The following is a 16,393-nucleotide window of genomic DNA, read 5'->3' on the forward strand; positions in this document are numbered from 1 at the left end:
TTTTATCAGTTTGAAAAAATATATACCTTTTTGATTGTATGTATATATTTAGTTTGACTATAAATGTCTAAAAGCATGAATATGTAATTGATTTTTAGAATATATGCATATACACACATAAACAAGAGACATTTATATTTGCATGTGAAAACTTAACAAATTCAACTCATGTGATATAATGCATATAATTAGTATGCACTGTATTTGAAGATGTAAAGGGAGAAAATCCAGAAGAAAAATGTCAAAAAGGCACACTAACAAAGATGTATTCTCTTGGCAAAAACTGATGAATGATTTGGTATGAATTCACCTTACAGTTCTGTTATTCTCTCTTACACAGGATAATAAAACCAGTTTTCCAATTGTTTGCATAGATTGCAATTTGTTGTTTCTACACTCTGTAATGACCCTTGGGTGTGCACCTGACTCCCGTCCCCCCAATCAGTCCCGTTTTTCCCATCTATCCTTTTCTATTTTGTCATGTGACATTGACACTTGGTCAAGCACACAAATATAACCACTGCACTTGAAATAAACTAAAATAGTCTTTATGAAAAGCTGGAGAATGAACTCATTTTAGAAAACTCCATTCTACCAAAATCATATATATATTTTCAGCTAGTGTGACCTCTTGAAAACTCTGGTTTCCAATGCTTTCTATCCATGAAAACTAGTGCAAGGGAGCCAATGCATAGGCTAAGGAGGCTTTTTGAAGATATTCAAGGTGATAGTTGGTAATAAATGAACAATAAACACACTTAAAATACCATAAAGTGGTAAAACAATGTAGTATTGTTTAAAGAACAAAGCATGAAGCATTTCTACTCTAGTAGGTATGATCGATTTCTATTATTATTGATCTTATGTTTATTAAATATAACATGTTTTTATTTTTGTCTTAAATTACTTAGAAATGAACTCATCTCAAGAAGGTTAATTGTGAATATTAACCTCTGAAACACGGTGAAAGGTGTCATGTGGATTTATAAAGGTATGAGGTGGCCTGTAGCAGTCACTATTTCTGGCACGGACAGTTACATTTCCATGTGCAAGCTGTTTGGGTCACAACACACTCTTCATACTTGAGGAGACTTTCCTTTCAGAGAGAGGGCAGACAAGTCTAAGAAAGACGCTTCTTTAAGCAGTACTTTGAGTTTTCCCTGGTAACTCTACATATATACATAAGGTGCCTTAAAAATGGTTACATTAGCACCATCTTTGGGGCAGGTACTCAAGTTGTGTACGGGGCACAGTGCTCCTCAGCGGTGGCTAACCTGCACGGAAACTCCTCATTTTGCAGCTTGAAGAAGTTGTGGGAATGACGCTGGTGGCCCGAAATCAGGCGGAGAGGCAAGAGGCAGCATTCTGAAAGGTTACGTAACTCCTGGGAGAGGCAGTGCTTTCGCACAGATTGCTCAAATATTTTCTTTCTCCGCCGGCTTCTCCTAACCTTTGAGGACAACAGACAACTTTGTTCCCGGCCCTTCTCCCTCTTTTGTGTGCTCGTCAGACTCGTTTGCCACCTTTGTACCAGTCCCTTTAGACGGGAAAACAAACACGCGAACGAACGCCCGGTTGGCAAGGAGACGGAGGCACGAGGGGAAAGTGCAGGCTCCGGCCGCCCCACGCCGCCGCTCCGGGCGCCCGCGAGCCGCCGAGTCCCCGGCCGCACGCGGTGTCTGCGAGGCGAGGCCCGGCCCGGCCGGGCGGGCGGGCGGCGAGTCCAGTCCGCGTTTTGCGAGTGCGGCGGGGACCGAGCGCAGCGGGGCACAGGGCTCGCCGCCCGGCTCCTCGCACGCCGCGCGGGGCCGAGGGCGCAGCCAGCCGCCTATTTACCCGTATCCGGGCGAGAGAGGAAAAAAGTTTCATTTAAACCCGAACTCAAACTTTCACCATGAAATCCCACAGCGGGAGCGGGCCCAGACCGTAAGGCGTGACTCCCGGCCCGGCTCCGGCGCGGCCCGGGGAGGGGGAGGGGGCTCGCCGATCCCCGTCGGGGCGTGTGGATGCGCACAGGAGGGGCCGCGGACGAAAAAGTGGGGTTTATTGTCTCCCCCCGCCCCCCGCCCGGCTCGCCACGCCGCGGCGATCATGGCCGCGCGGGCAGCAGCGGCAGCGTCGCGGGCGAGCAGCGGCGAGCGGCGTGCGCCCCCCGGGCCGCGGCCGGCGCCCGGGGCCCGGGACCCGGAGGCGGGGGCGCGCGGCGCGGCGGCGGCCCCGGGACCCACGCTGGGGGGCGGCGACGGCGGCCTCCACAGTGTGCACCCCCACCCCCTGCGCCCCCGTCTCGAACGGAACATGGCCCTGAGCGCGAGCGCGGCCGCCAGCACTAACAGCGCCCAGAGCGGCGGGTCCGAGGCGGCTCTCGCGGAGGGTGGAAGCGCCGCCGCGCCGTCCTCCGCCGCCGCCTCTTCCTCCGCGGCGGGCCCGGGCTCGGCCATGGAGACGGGGCTGCTCCCCAACCACAAACTGAAAGCCGCTGGCGAAGCCCCCGCCGCGCCCCACCAGCAGCACCACCACCATGCCCACCGCCACCACCATGCCCACCACCTGCACCGCCACCACGCGCTGCAGCCGCCGCTGAGCCCGTTCCCGCCGCCGCCCCTGGCCAACAACGGCCTCGGCGGCGCGGCGCAGCCCGGCCCCGACATGGAGCCGCCGCAACATGGAGGCGCCAAGGACAGTGCCGCGGGCGGCCAGGCCGACCCGGGCCCGCCTCCGCCGGGCCAGCCGGGCGACGAGGACGACGCGCCGCCCAAGATGGGGGAGCCGGCGGGCGGCCGCTACGAGCACGCGGGCCTGGGCGCCCTGGGCGCGCCGCAGCCGCCGGGGGCCGTGCCCGGGGGCGGCCCGGAGTTCAGTCATTACTACGGCGGCGCCGGCCCTGCGAGCGGCGGCCGCGCCGGGCCCGGCTTTGATCAACATGGCGGACAACAAAGCAGCGCGCTGGGGGTGATGCACGCCGCTCCGGCCGCCGCCGCCCCCGGCGGCATGGACCCCCTGCACAACTCCCACGAAGGCTACCCCGGCAGCCAGTACAACCATTATCCGGGCTACGGCCGACCCGGCGCGGGCGGCGGCGGCGGCGGCGGAGGAGGAGGAGGAGGAGGAGGAGGAGGAGGAGGAGGAGGCAGCGCAGGAGGAGGAGGAGGAGGAGGAGCAGGAGCGGGAGCTGTGGCGGCGGCGGCCGCGGCGGCGGCAGCAGCAGCAGGAGGCGGCGGCGGCGGCTATGGGGGCTCGTCCTCGGGGTACGGGGTGCTGAACTCCCCCCGGCAGCAGGGCGGCGGCATGATGATGGGCCCCGGCGGCGGCGGGGCCGCGAGCCTCAGCAAGGCGGCCGCCGGCGCGGCGGCGGGGGGCTTCCAGCGCTTCGCCGGGCAGAACCAGCACCCGTCGGGGGCCACCCCGACCCTCAACCAGCTGCTCACCTCGCCCAGCCCCATGATGAGGAGCTACGGCGGCGGCTACCCCGACTACAGCAGCCCCAGCGCGCCGCCGCCGCCGGCGCAGCCCCCGTCCCAGGCGGCGGGGGCGGGCGGCCAGCAGGCGGCCGCGGGCATGGGCTTGGGCAAGGACATGGGCGCCCAGTACGCCGCTGCCAGCCCGGCCTGGGCGGCCGCGCAACAAAGGAGCCACCCGGCGATGAGCCCGGGCACCGCCGGCCCCGGCATGGGCAGATCCCAGGTAACCCCCGCGCCCCGGGCCTGCTTCCGCCGCGGGGCCTCGGCGCGCGCCCCGGCCCTAGTTTCTTTCTTTCCGCGGACTTTTCTGCGTCTCGGGCGGGGGAGGCGGGGGCCCGCGCGGCGCCCAAAGCCATTTTAAGTCGCGGCTGCCGCCCGGCCGGGCCGGGGCGCGCCGGGGCCGGGTGCGCGGCCCGGGGGCCTGGCGAGGGTCGGGCCGAGGCCGGCCCGGCGCGGACACCGCCGGCGCCGCGCTCCCCGCTCCCCGCTCCCCGCCGCCACCCCGCCCCAGGCCGAGCCGCGCGCCGCGCCGGGACTGCGCCGCCTGGCCGCCGGGTGGGCGCCGGGGCCGGGCGGGCGGCTTTTGTCACGAGATCGGGGCGGACTGGACGGGACCCTCGGCCCCATCGCCCCGGTTCGCGCCACAGTGCGCTTTGGCGGGGGCAGGAGGAGGAACTTTGTCCCCCTCGCTCCCACGGTGAAGGGGGAAGACGGGAGCTTTGTGGCGGCCGGGGGTGCTTTCCGCCGTCTGCCCGGCCATTCGGAGGTACTCGATGCGGGCTTTGAGTTGGAACGTTTGGTAGCGAAAATAATACCCGAGTGTGCAACGGAGAGGAGGTAAAAGGTTCTAAAATGTATCGATTCATTCCCGGGAATCGCCAGGAAATCCATTATTTGGCTCACGGGCTGCTTGAAAGGAGTCACCTTCAACCGATACGCTGTTTTGCAGGAACGCGTTCGGGTGCCTTGAACTTATTTTGACCGTGGATGAGGCATGCGTTTTATTCAGCCAGTCCAGGAAAGTAGCCGACCAGTGAAAATGGATCCTTTCGGATCGGGTTCATGTGGATTTTCTTTAATTTGCTGCCCTGCAGGTCCCGCAGCGTCATTAGGAAGTGTCCTGCTGGCTGGCTCTTTCCTGCTCGCAGGCTGAGCCTCAGGACTGACTCGGGCTCCTCGGCGAGGTTTGGAATTTGAATTGTGGAGGTAAACTGGCTGTAATAGTCTCCAGACAGCTGCCTCGGAGTTGACATCTAATCTGCCATCTGATTGGCTCCCCTCTCACCATTGGGCATTTAGCGCTGCTGATGTAAATAGAAGTGCTGAGCAGCACAGTCACAAAAATTCTTGCCACAAATAATAACTGAGCTCTGCTACGAGCAGATGTAAGGGTGAATATTACTGAAAGCTTAAATGATTATGAAGCACATTTTTAATAAGAGGATTAAATGCATAAAGCATGACGCTGGTGTCCAGCGTTGGGCATTTATAACGTTCAGATCTGTGACAGTCCTAACACACACGTTGCATGTATCACCGTCTTTAATTGTAGGGTGAAGATGTGGCAGTTGAAGAATAATTAAACCAGGGATTTTACCAATTTTTGGATTTGTTAAGCTTTTATAAAAGTACCCTTTACAGAGCAAACTAAGAGAAATATTTGAGTTATGTCCTCACAGTTTAATGTAAAAATTGAAAGGCTATTAAAAATTTCAAGATTCCGATATACAATATCTTCTAGTGAAATTTATTTAGCATTATAGCAAGATTAAAGTTATATTTATAGTAATTTGTGTTTTTAACAATTCTGCTTTGAGGTGTTTGTAGATGAGATGTTTTAGTTAGAATTGACATATTTGAAAAACATGAAGTGGAACAACGTGATATTTACAGATAATTAGTTAAAAGGGAAAAGTGGACATTTTTGTGAAATACTAAAAGTCATTTTATATTCACTTATTTGGAGAATACAGAAGTGCCCCAGGAACCTTTCTTTTCTCCCTTGATTGTTTTGTTAGGTTGGGTAATGTGAGCCGTATTTGAACTGCTTACACAGTGAATTAGGGGAACTATATTACATGCGAGTTGTGTTAGGTGTGTCTCTTCCAAATAATTTTTCTTCCATAGGCCTTTTAATGTTATGAGAGTTATTAAAATTTTAGTCTGTTACAAAGCAATAACAGGGATTGTAATATACATTTTCACTCAGCTCACTTATTTAGGAAGTTGTATTTTAATAATAATCATATCTTAGAGGAGAGACTTGTCTGAGTGATTGAAAGACTGAATTTAACTGATACTCATGTGAATCTCGGGCTGAGGACATTACTGTCCACTGCTTTCAGACCTATACTTAGTGGGGTTTTACTTTTAATGATAATATATTTTCCATTCTTGATAGAAAACTTCGACTCCAATTTTTATTTTTCAATCCCACAGGTAAAAACATAGAGAAACCTTGTGAAAATAAACCCATGTAATTAACTTACAAAAGATTTGCTTTGTCAGTTTGCTTTTAAAGGGACAGTTTAAAATTCACATCTTTTGTAGACTAGAAAGGAAAGGATGACAGAGGCAGATGCAAGTTCGTGTTACTTTAGAGTATTATCTCTTAATGGTACCAGTCATTTTAAGTATTTTGTTTTCTTGGAATGAGAGTGAATCCATTATGTCCTCAGTGTGACCCTTGGGAATAGCTTTTTTATTTTTGAGGGGAAAGACAAATGACAGGCATATGACCTAGATTCACAGATTTCTTTTAGGTGCCTTACCGTATGACATGTGGAATGTGTCTTCTTTATATTTTTCTTTTTGGAATGGTAGTATTACTTAGTATTTGCTGTGGTAAATGACTAAGAAACAGTCATTTGTCCCAAACATTAAATTACTACATAACTATAGGTCACAAAATGCTATTAAATCACGTTAAATGATAAAATTTTCTTGTGGCTTTTAACACATTTAGTTTCGTTTTTGACTTTAGGAAATGGTTTATATTGGGTGGCAAATGTTTTTGTAATTAGGAGCAAAACAGATGCATATATTGTAAAGGAAGCACTTTTTAAAAAGTGAAATAAGCCATTTTATGATACAGTTTTGGGTTTTTGGTGAGATAAAGTATTCAGATAGAGCAGTTTCAGAAGGAATATTGAGATTTGCTCACATAACTAAGATTTTATAATGTCTACATTTATACTGAATTCCATTAATGCTTTTTTAACTTTAGTTTTATAGATTATAACACAATGTAATAAAAAAAACCTTATCATTAAAAGGAAAGTGTTTAGCTGGCTTACAAAGCAGGAAGTTAAAGGCTGGTTCCTGATTACCTTAAAATTTGTATGATACATTACAGGTAGCATAGCCATCACTCCCCACTTCCCCTCCCCCCAGTGAAATCTTACCCTATCTGATATTTTAAATCTTGTAAAAAAAATTTGTGGCCTACATTTCTGTATTTGTTGGCTGGCTACTCTGTCATCAGAAGATGTGGAATTAGCATCTGTGGTTCATAGAAAAGGCCTATTAGGTAAGAAACAAAGAAAATACAATGAAAATGTCTACAGTTTTCTGTTTTCCTAGGTTCTGTGGGATGAAATTATGCATGGCTTAGAACTGTTCTCATTGGAGAGCCTGTTTTCTGTGTACATACTTTTGACAGTTCTTTTTTTAATGGCAACTACTCTTTTAAAACAGCTGTCACTTAAATTTACGTTTATATTAACACAAAATCAATGAGTATATTCCCGGAGGAAGCAACATAGTCTTACCTTGGATCTATAATGAGGACCTTTAATCCCTCTTTTTTTTTTTGGTTTTGTTTTTTATCTATATTTAGGAATGAATTTTTGGCAAGGCTTTATATACATGTTTCATTTTTCCCAGTGTCATATAGTGTCAGGGGTGTGTATCTAACCCTAAACAGCATGATCCTCATTAGAAATGAGAATACTGTCTTTACTTTGGTATAAAAATAGCATTAATTCTGGTTTGAGAACGCTTTTAAAAATATGAGACAAATGTGGAGGAAGACTCTTAATATAAACTCATTTGGTAATTTATTAGGCACAGGCATTTTTTAAAAGAGAGGTGTAATAGAATGGGGCTTCCTTTTGAGTTCTATTTCTTATTAATGGTCTTTGTTACTTCTTAATTTGGGGCAGGGTGTATCTAACAAAATGACTTTTGATCTAATGGGAACTTACTTGTTTCTCTAGGATAAATACCAGCATGACAGGCCAACTGAAAAGATGATTATTTCATTTCTTTAACCCTGTCCTCTCCTAGTAAGAAAGTAGTCCGATTTAACATTTGTTGGGGCCTCTGACATTTTGCTACTTATTTTGAAGACTGATTTGGAGATATAAATTTCAGATGTATTAGTATAGGAAACTCTGTTAGCTTTTTGCCCAGTGTCCTAAATATAGAGGCTCTTCTCATTATGCTAGAATGACACCCGTTCTGTGTGCTTTGATCCATATTTGTGGAAAAGGAACTAATATTTCACTTGTGTCGCTTTCATTTTGGACTGTGTGTAGATTTGTAAATTTGAGGCTTATATTTATGTTTGAAAGAACTGTCGTGTGTTACTTAAAGCAATGGATTTATGGAGGCTCAAAATGAATATTAAACTCATTACGTTAATTGTTCTTGCAGTATTTAGATTTTGAAAATGGCTGTTACAAAATTTTTATGACATTTTAAAATGCTGTTTATACTTAAGGGGCCACATCTACGTTCTAGGCCTTTTTGGAATCGGGTAGTTTTTGGTAGCTTGCCTTTTAAGAGGGTGTCCTTCCTCTGTCAGCAGATGTGTGCAGGTTCTCTGTGGATATGTAAAGTAGATCCACACACTTGCTGTGTGTGCCTGCTTGAGGCTGAGTAGTCCCAAGTCCTCGTTCCCTGTGGTGTCGAAAACTCATCCACCAAGGAGATATATATATATATATATATTTATGGGACATAAATGTAGATCTATTTATTCAGTGTTGCTTTTTCCCGTTCGGAGGCTATTTATACGAGACTAAGTGGCCCTCCTTGGTTTGAGTGATTGAATGAATTAGTTTTGATCTAAAAACCTAGTATACTTTAGTGACTTTTTCTCTTAGAAATTTGATGAAAAAAAAAAGAGATTTAGGTACCATTGCCTTGATATAATTAAATATTCACTTTTATTGCTTTATGCTAACATCAGAATGAATGGAATCGTTGAAATATGTATAGGTATTAAGTAGTTTTAACATTTCACATCAATTGAGTAAATGAATGAATTTATTTATCAAAGTAAAATATATGTTTCCAAACTAAGTTTTCAGTAAACATGTGCTATTTTCAAAATCTAACTTGGAGTAATTCTAAGAAAACTTATTTCCTTGGATTTACTTATCTGAGTAAGATCCAACAGGCAGTTTTCAAACCCACTTCTGAGTGGATCAATGCCACAAATATTAGAAGGCTGCTGAATTTGACAGATGAATTAACGATTTTAATTTATTTCTTGAATGAAATTTATTGCTAGGAAAGAGCCCAACACCCTAAAACCTTCAACATACCTGGTTTACCAAGAGGGGTCGATGGCGGCAGCATCTGCGCATCAGTCACAGCAGGCCAGTCCTCTTGACTTGAACGGGGTTGGCCTCTGCTCACCATCTTCTGTACCATGCGCTTCTCCGTGTCTCCTGTGGGCCTTGAAAGATGAAACGAGAGCCACACAGAAGTCATTCCTTATTAGGTGACTCTGGAAGGGAAGCCATCCATATATGATGAAATCAGAAGAAAATCCTAGACCACATTAAAAAAAGGGGGGTGGAATGTTACAAAATTATACTCATGTATTATTTTATTGTGGTAATATATACATAACAAAATTCACCGTTTTGATCATTTTTAGGTGTATAATTCAGTGGCATTAAGTATATGTACATTGTTTTGCAGCCATCACTCCATCCATTTCCAGAACTTTTTCATCTTCCTGAATTGAAATAAATATTTTTTCTTTTCTTCATGTCAAGCTTTAAAACTATTAGTTATTGCCCGGCCAGCGTGGCTCAGTGGTTGAGTGTTGACCTAGGAACCTGGGGCTCATGGTTCGATTCCTGGTCAGGGCATATGCCCAGGTTGCGGGCTCAATCCCCCGTGTGGGGCATACAGGAGGCAGCCGATCAATGATTCTCTCTTATCATCATTGATGTTTCTATCTTTCTCCTTCTCCCTTCCTCTCTGAATTCGATAAAAATATATTAAAAAAAACAACAAAAAAAACTTGTTAGTTATTGTGGATTGTAAGCAAAATAATCTTATCTTTATAACTACTAATCTTGACACTTTGTAGTTTATTAGTAAATTCTTCCTCAAATGCTCCTTAGGAACGTTAATGGTGGTTTTTGTTTGTTTGTTTTTAGTCTGTTACTTCCTCCTAATTCTAACATTGGGGTAATTGACCCAGATTTTGCCTTTTTGGAAATGTTTGTTGTGTAGGTTAATATTTTCATTGTCAGTTATGTCGTTAAAAGTTTGCTGATAGAAACCTGGGGCTTTGTTAGATAATAGGGAATGGAAATAAACAGTTACCACGATCATTTTCCCCTTATTTCTCTCATCTTTTGCAATTTTAGCCTCTTTTTAAATTATTGGTTTTATTTTTCTACTATTACTGAAAGTCATTTACAACGATAATTATATTCTATTTGTGTTTTAAGTCCTGGGGCATCCCCCCCCCCCCCCCCCCCCCCCCCCCGCAGCCCAGAGCAAACAGCCAGTCCACGTGATGCTGTGTCCATTGTCATGCTCTTCCGAGCCCCAGATTTGTGCTTCCCGCCTCATGGTTTTAATTTGTAGTCCTCTGCAGAACTGCAGAAATTCCTGGTATGTGGAAAAATTCCTAAATTAAGAGGATCGGCCTTTTAATTGTATTTTAGAAGCAGCTGCAAAGGGATGCTTCTTAGACTCTGAGTAATCTTTCTGTGAACAGGCTTTTTTGTGTGTAAAATATTGGAATTGTATTTTAGCTGCTGTTGATGCTGACATATAGTTGCATCTTTCTATGATCAGTTCCGCACTTTAACACCAGGTTCCTCAGAGGGCACAGAGAAAATCGGCTGGAATTGAAGTGCTTGTATTGGGCAGCAACAATGACTTCTTAAGGTGTAAACATCTAGGATTTGTGTATGCTGTGAGGCGCATGTTAGATAAATATCTACTCCAGATGATCAATTGGCAAATATTTATCGAGCACCCATTTTCTTAATCAGCCTTTGGGCCAGACACAGCTGGTAGCCAGGGCGCGGGATCGCAGCTGCTCTGGTGCGCAGTTCAGGCAGAGCGCCTGCTCCCACTGTACCTGGGCAAGGCGTGTTGGCATCACTGACTTAGAACTGGCTCATTTAAACCAAGTGCAAATAGCAGCCATGTGGGTCAGCAGGCTTTTGGCCTGCTTTTTTTGGTAGGGCAGAGGATTTTGGCAAAACAAATAGTAGATTGTTGTGATATAGCTGATATGAACTAGTGACTCTTTTCCATTTTTACCAATCAATTACTGGATTTATGCCAGGGCAAAATATAGATCCACTACAGAGAGTAATAACTAAAAAAAGGACAATATAATCACTTTGAAATTTATATAGAATGGTCCCTTTTCTTTATCTCTGTTTTCTACATGACATGGGCTCCTGGAAAACAGTTAAAACAGTCTGCTCAGATTTAGGAAGATACTTAGATTGCTGGAGTGTTTTGGTAACTGTTTAGATCAGGGGTGGGCAAACTTTTTGACTCGAGGGCCACAATGGGTTCTTAAACTGGACCGGAGGGCCGGAACAAAAGCATGGATGGAGTGTTTGTGTGAACTAATGTAAATTCAAAGTAAACATCATTACATAAAAGGGTACGGTCTTTTTTTTTTTTAGTTTTATTCATTTCAAACAGGATCCGGCGGCCGTAGTTTGTCCACGGCTGGGTTAGATAGTGTGTGCTGGCTGAGAAGTGAACCCAGCCACTGCTCCTGGGCCCTGAAATAAACCTCGCAGAAGGCGAGGCATGGAGGATCCGGGAGGCTGCTCCAGAATCCTTGGCATCTCCGGGTTCTTTCTCAGACGAGCATCTTAAAAGTGCTCAACTACTTCATGGCCTTATTTTGAAAGGATTGTTAAAATTATAAAATTTGTCTAGAATTAGGCATCCAATTTCTGAAATTTAAGAAGCGAATTTTAAACATTCAATGACCATATATTTATACAGGGTGAGGCAAAAGTAGGTTTACAATTGTGAGTATGCAGAACAAGTTTATTATTGTATTATTTTCCATACGAACAACTCTAAACCTACTTTTGCTCCACCTGTATATATCAAACTATAAACCCTTTTTAATATCCTTTAAATTTTGTGCTTCCAGTTTGTATTTTTTATAATAAATTCACTTTACCCACTAAATTATAAATGACCTTGGAAATAGAAATGTGAAACATTGCTACTGTACTGCTGAGCAAGTATCTCTCTGAAGAAGCAGACTTATTTCTGAGGGAATTGGTATGTTTGTTGTATATTAGTTTATTCTGTCATTATGAGGAGTTATGAGAGAATACGAATATATTGCAAGGCCTCTGATGTAAACGAAAGACCATGGGCTTGGAGTTGGTCAGATCTTGATTCCTTTGTAGCAGTGGTTCTCAACCTTCCTAATGCCGAGACCCTTTAATATAGTTCCTCATGTTGTGGTGACCCCCAACCATACAATTATTTTCCTTGCTACTTCATAACTGTAATTTTGCTGCTGTTATGAACTGTAATGTAAATATCTGATATGCAGGGTGTATTTTCAGTTATATATTGAACATAATCAAAGCATAGTGATTAATCACAAAAACAATATGTAATTATATATGTGTTTTCCGATGGTCTTTGGCAACCCCTGTGAAAGGGTTGTTCGACCCCCAAAGGGGTCGTGACCCACAGGTTGAGAACCGCTGCTTTGAAGGCTTGAGCACCCATTTTCTCTGAGTCAGGGCAGGGGCTCAGTTTCCTGGTCTGGAGTGTCGCCTGCCGGGCAGGGTTATCATTGAGGTCATTGCTGTGAATCCTGTGGCACCTGTACTGGCACCTCTTCTTTCCCACGGGAGTAGTGAGGGGACCTGGGCTCTGTTCTCCCCTGGCCCGCCCCAATTCAGGTGTGATGGAAGACAAGTCCCTCCCAGCTGCACCATTCTGGTGGTTTTGAATTTAAAAAATAGTGCCTATCAGCTATGCACCACTGAACAGCTTATTAAACTACACGAGCTCCCAGCCATGCCCAGCGAATATAAACTGAGACCTGTGAATTCCGTGGTAATTTCCCTCCCAAAACGTAGTTTTGTGCTGAATGGCGACTCTTGCAGTTGCATGAGTTGTTTCGGTTTACCAGCAGAAACTATGGTGATGTCATTGGAGCAAACTTGCCCCACTTACTGTTCCATCCTTAATATTAATCCCTTAATATTAATGAGTAAATTCTGTTCTCTGGCCAAGAATCATTCCTTTCTTATACATACTTCTTAGACCTTCGCACTTTCATGATCTGCAAAAATGACTGGCTTTTTATGGGAAGTACTTTCTGCAAAGAAACCAAGTTTCAAAAATTTAAAACTAGGCTTTTTTGAGATTCTGGGTGGTGGACTTGAGGTCTCTCATTAGTTGCTTCTGTATCTGCTTCACTTCACTGAATATAAGATTCAAATTTGGTCCCTAGCAAGAGTATAATGTACTAGGGCTGCTCTCAAATAATCAAACAGGGAATGTCAAATCTGCGAATGCCAGGGGCCTGCCTCAAATATGTAGTGGCAGCTTTTCTTTTTAATTTTTTATGCTGAGATTTATAAAAGTATCAGGGACCAAATTCAATTCTATTATGAACAAATACTTACTGAGCACCACCTGGAGCTTAAGATACAAAGAGTAAATATCACATATGATCCATAATTTTCCCTGGTGAATTATCATAGACTCCTGGTGTTTAAGTAGAAATGAAAATGAACGGCTACATTATTGTTTTGCAGTTCTGTGCAGAAAGGCTGTATCCCTCAAAGTGCATCATTGAGGAACTCTTGGAAGACTAGTTAATGATGTGCTCAAACCCAAAGCTCCCTGGCAGTGCATGATGGGTTTCCATGTCAGTTTCAAGGAATCTGTTCTGTCAGTGTTTCCCTGTTTTATGTGAAGGTCAGTGCACTTGGAGATTGTTCTTAGGTGCCATGACATTGATGAGAAAGTGGTCTTAATTTGGGTTTTGTTTTGGGTAGCATATAGAGGTTTTTCTGCTAAAAAATGGCTTAGAGCAGCGGTTCTCAACCTGTGGGTCGCGACCCCTTTGGGGGTCGAACCACCCTTTCACAGGGGTCGCCTAAGTCCATCGGAAAACACATATAGAATTACATATTGTTTTTGTGATTAATCACTGTGCTTTAATTATGTCCAATTTGTAACAATGAAAATACATCCTGCATATCAGATATTTACATGACGATTCATAACAGTAGCAAAATTACAGTTATGAAGTAGCAAGGAAAATAATTGTATGGTTGGGGGTCACCACAACATGAGGAACTGTATTAAAGGGTCTCGGCATTAGGAAGGTTGAGAACCACTGGCTTAGAGCATCATTAGCATGGTGGAATTAAAGTTCAGTTCACTTCACTGGATTGAACAGTCTTTGTGCCAGGCCATTGGGACTACAGGGTTGTGTCATCGCTGGGAGAGCTGGGGCATCAGACAGATGTTGGTGGAGAGCCCACTCTGGCGATGATGGCACCCTTGGTGACTAGGGCCTGGACCTTGAGGAATTGATAATGCAGTGACTAAGGACAAGAGAACATGTTACACGACATAGCGTAAACAGTTGGAGTGGGAGTTTTGATTTTAGAGGGACACCTCCCAGAGACTAGATTGGGGCGGGGGTAGGAGTCGGAAGTCTGTTTGCTAATCAGCTCTAATCAGCTAAGATCTGGTTGATGAGCTGCCCGCCAGGTGAAGAGGGGTGGGGACCGCAGCTGGGGCCAAGGCCCAAGCCCAAGGCTTGCAGGTTAGAACCTGTGTGACCTCGGGCAAGTTTGTAGTTCCCTAATTTCTAAAAGGATAGGAAGGAGTACTTGGATTTATACAGTTGTGAGAAGTGGACTTTATAAAGGACTGATAGGACATTCTCATACAACAACGAAGGACTGCTTTCTCACGATCAGGAATTAAAATGAGCTAGGTGTGGTTCTGTATTAGTTAATTGAACAGCCTATTAGTCTCTCTTCTCAGAACAAGTAGGTTAACACTTGAAGCTTATTTCTAATCTAGATGGTTCAGTTTTTTAATTGCCTGATATGTCTTTACCTTGTGAGTATTTAGGAAGAGTAAGCTATAGAGCAGCTGATCACATCTCTAAAACGTCTTCTGTAATTGTTCAATTTTTTTTAGTCATATATTTTTAACTGGTAAGGAACTATTCAGAAGATCGATAATTGGAACATTGAATTCACCACTGTGAACAAACATCAAGTGCCCTTAGGGCAGGGGCACGGCACCAGATAAAAAGATACCCTGAGATGGTCATGCAGTGCTCAGCCTTGTGTTGGTCATTGTTTATCCTGGAGGAATGTTCTTAGGTTACCGAGTGGATATTCGTGATTAAAAAGGATAGTTTGTGGGATATTTTTATTTTACTTACTATTCCATTTAATTAGAAATATGGATTGAGTAACTCTGGCCTCATAAGCAATCTACATTTTGAGCTGAAGGAGTTGGTGATACAACTTTCCAGTTTTGAAGTGACTCTTTTGCTTCTAATTATTTTTTTCATATATTAAACAAGTAGTTTATTATTGAAAGTTAACACCTGTTAAAAGTTGTAGTTACATTTGTTATGATTTTGCTGCATTTAAACAGCTTCCCTCCCCTCCCTGTCAGTGCCAGCGCCTTTCATTTCGTTTGGTCGAGTAGGGAAACCGTGCAGAGCTGTGCTTTGTCGCAGTCGCGGCTCCTCACCTGGGGGCCGTTATGTGGGCAAGAACCTGTCCTTCCTCGCCGTCGTGAGAAGCTTGAGTGCTTTAAAGCAGCTTTACTTGAATCTATAATTATTTAGTGAAAATAGGATGCAAAAAGCAACTTTGTGTTTTGTCTTTTATCGTGCATTAAGTTCCTGTAGTTTTCCATATTGTCATAATAATAATGAGGCGAGAGAGTAGAATGGAGGAAGAAGGTGAATTTTGTTTAAGACAGTTATGTGTATTTGGGTAACTTAAGAGAATGTTGCTCTTTAGTCTAAATACCCTTTTCCTGTTCGAAGTAGTTTTATGGTTTGTTGAAAAACTAATACAAAGAAGTTGTAATCAGCCCTTAAAAATCTGAAAAGGCAAGTTACAGACTGGGTGGCCATATTTACAGGATGTATATTGTACAAAGAACTTGCATACAGAATATATAAGAACACCAACTAATCAAAAATAAGCAGAACCATCCAGTTTTTTAAGAGTGCCAAGGACTTACCCAAAAGCAGATATATGAATGGAGAAATAGCACATGGAAAGATGCACAACATCAGAGTACTGGTAACCAGTGCCTCAGTGAGCCACCGCTGCAGCCACTAGTCCAGCTGTGATAGAAAGGACCGACAGCATGTAGGTGAGCACACGAGAGACTGGACCTCTTGTGCTGCTGGCGAGCCAGTCTGGAGGACTGTCTCATAGCTTCTTCTGCAGTTAAACATACCTATTCATTGATTCTGCAAAGCCCATTCATAGGAGTTTATGAAAGAGAAATAGAAACATTTCATAAAAAAGACTCACAAGAATCTTCTCAGCGTTATATTTATAACCCACGTGTGGCAGGAACCCTAATGACCATCAGTTAAAACAAACAAACAAAAAAACAGGAAAAAAAGAAGTTGTAATCAGATGTTAAGATATTTGAGCCAACTGGTTGTC

General features: G+C 44.7%; 1 protein-coding gene across 1 annotated transcript in view; it reads left to right on the plus strand.

The window, feature by feature from the left end:
* The first annotated feature begins 2,424 nt into the window (after positions 1–2,424).
* Positions 2,425–16,393, plus strand: part of ARID1B (AT-rich interaction domain 1B) — a 353,857-nt gene continuing 339,888 nt past the window's right edge. Inside the window, exon 1 of the mRNA XM_081093953.1 lies at positions 2,425–3,684. Coding sequence (XP_080950079.1) covers positions 2,440–3,684 — 1,245 coding nt within the window. The 5' untranslated portion in view covers positions 2,425–2,439. The remainder of the gene's footprint in view (positions 3,685–16,393) is intronic.

This window comes from Myotis nattereri (genome assembly GCF_964212035.1).
Source record: "Myotis nattereri genome assembly, chromosome: 6".
Taxonomy (NCBI): Eukaryota; Metazoa; Chordata; class Mammalia; order Chiroptera; family Vespertilionidae; genus Myotis; species Myotis nattereri.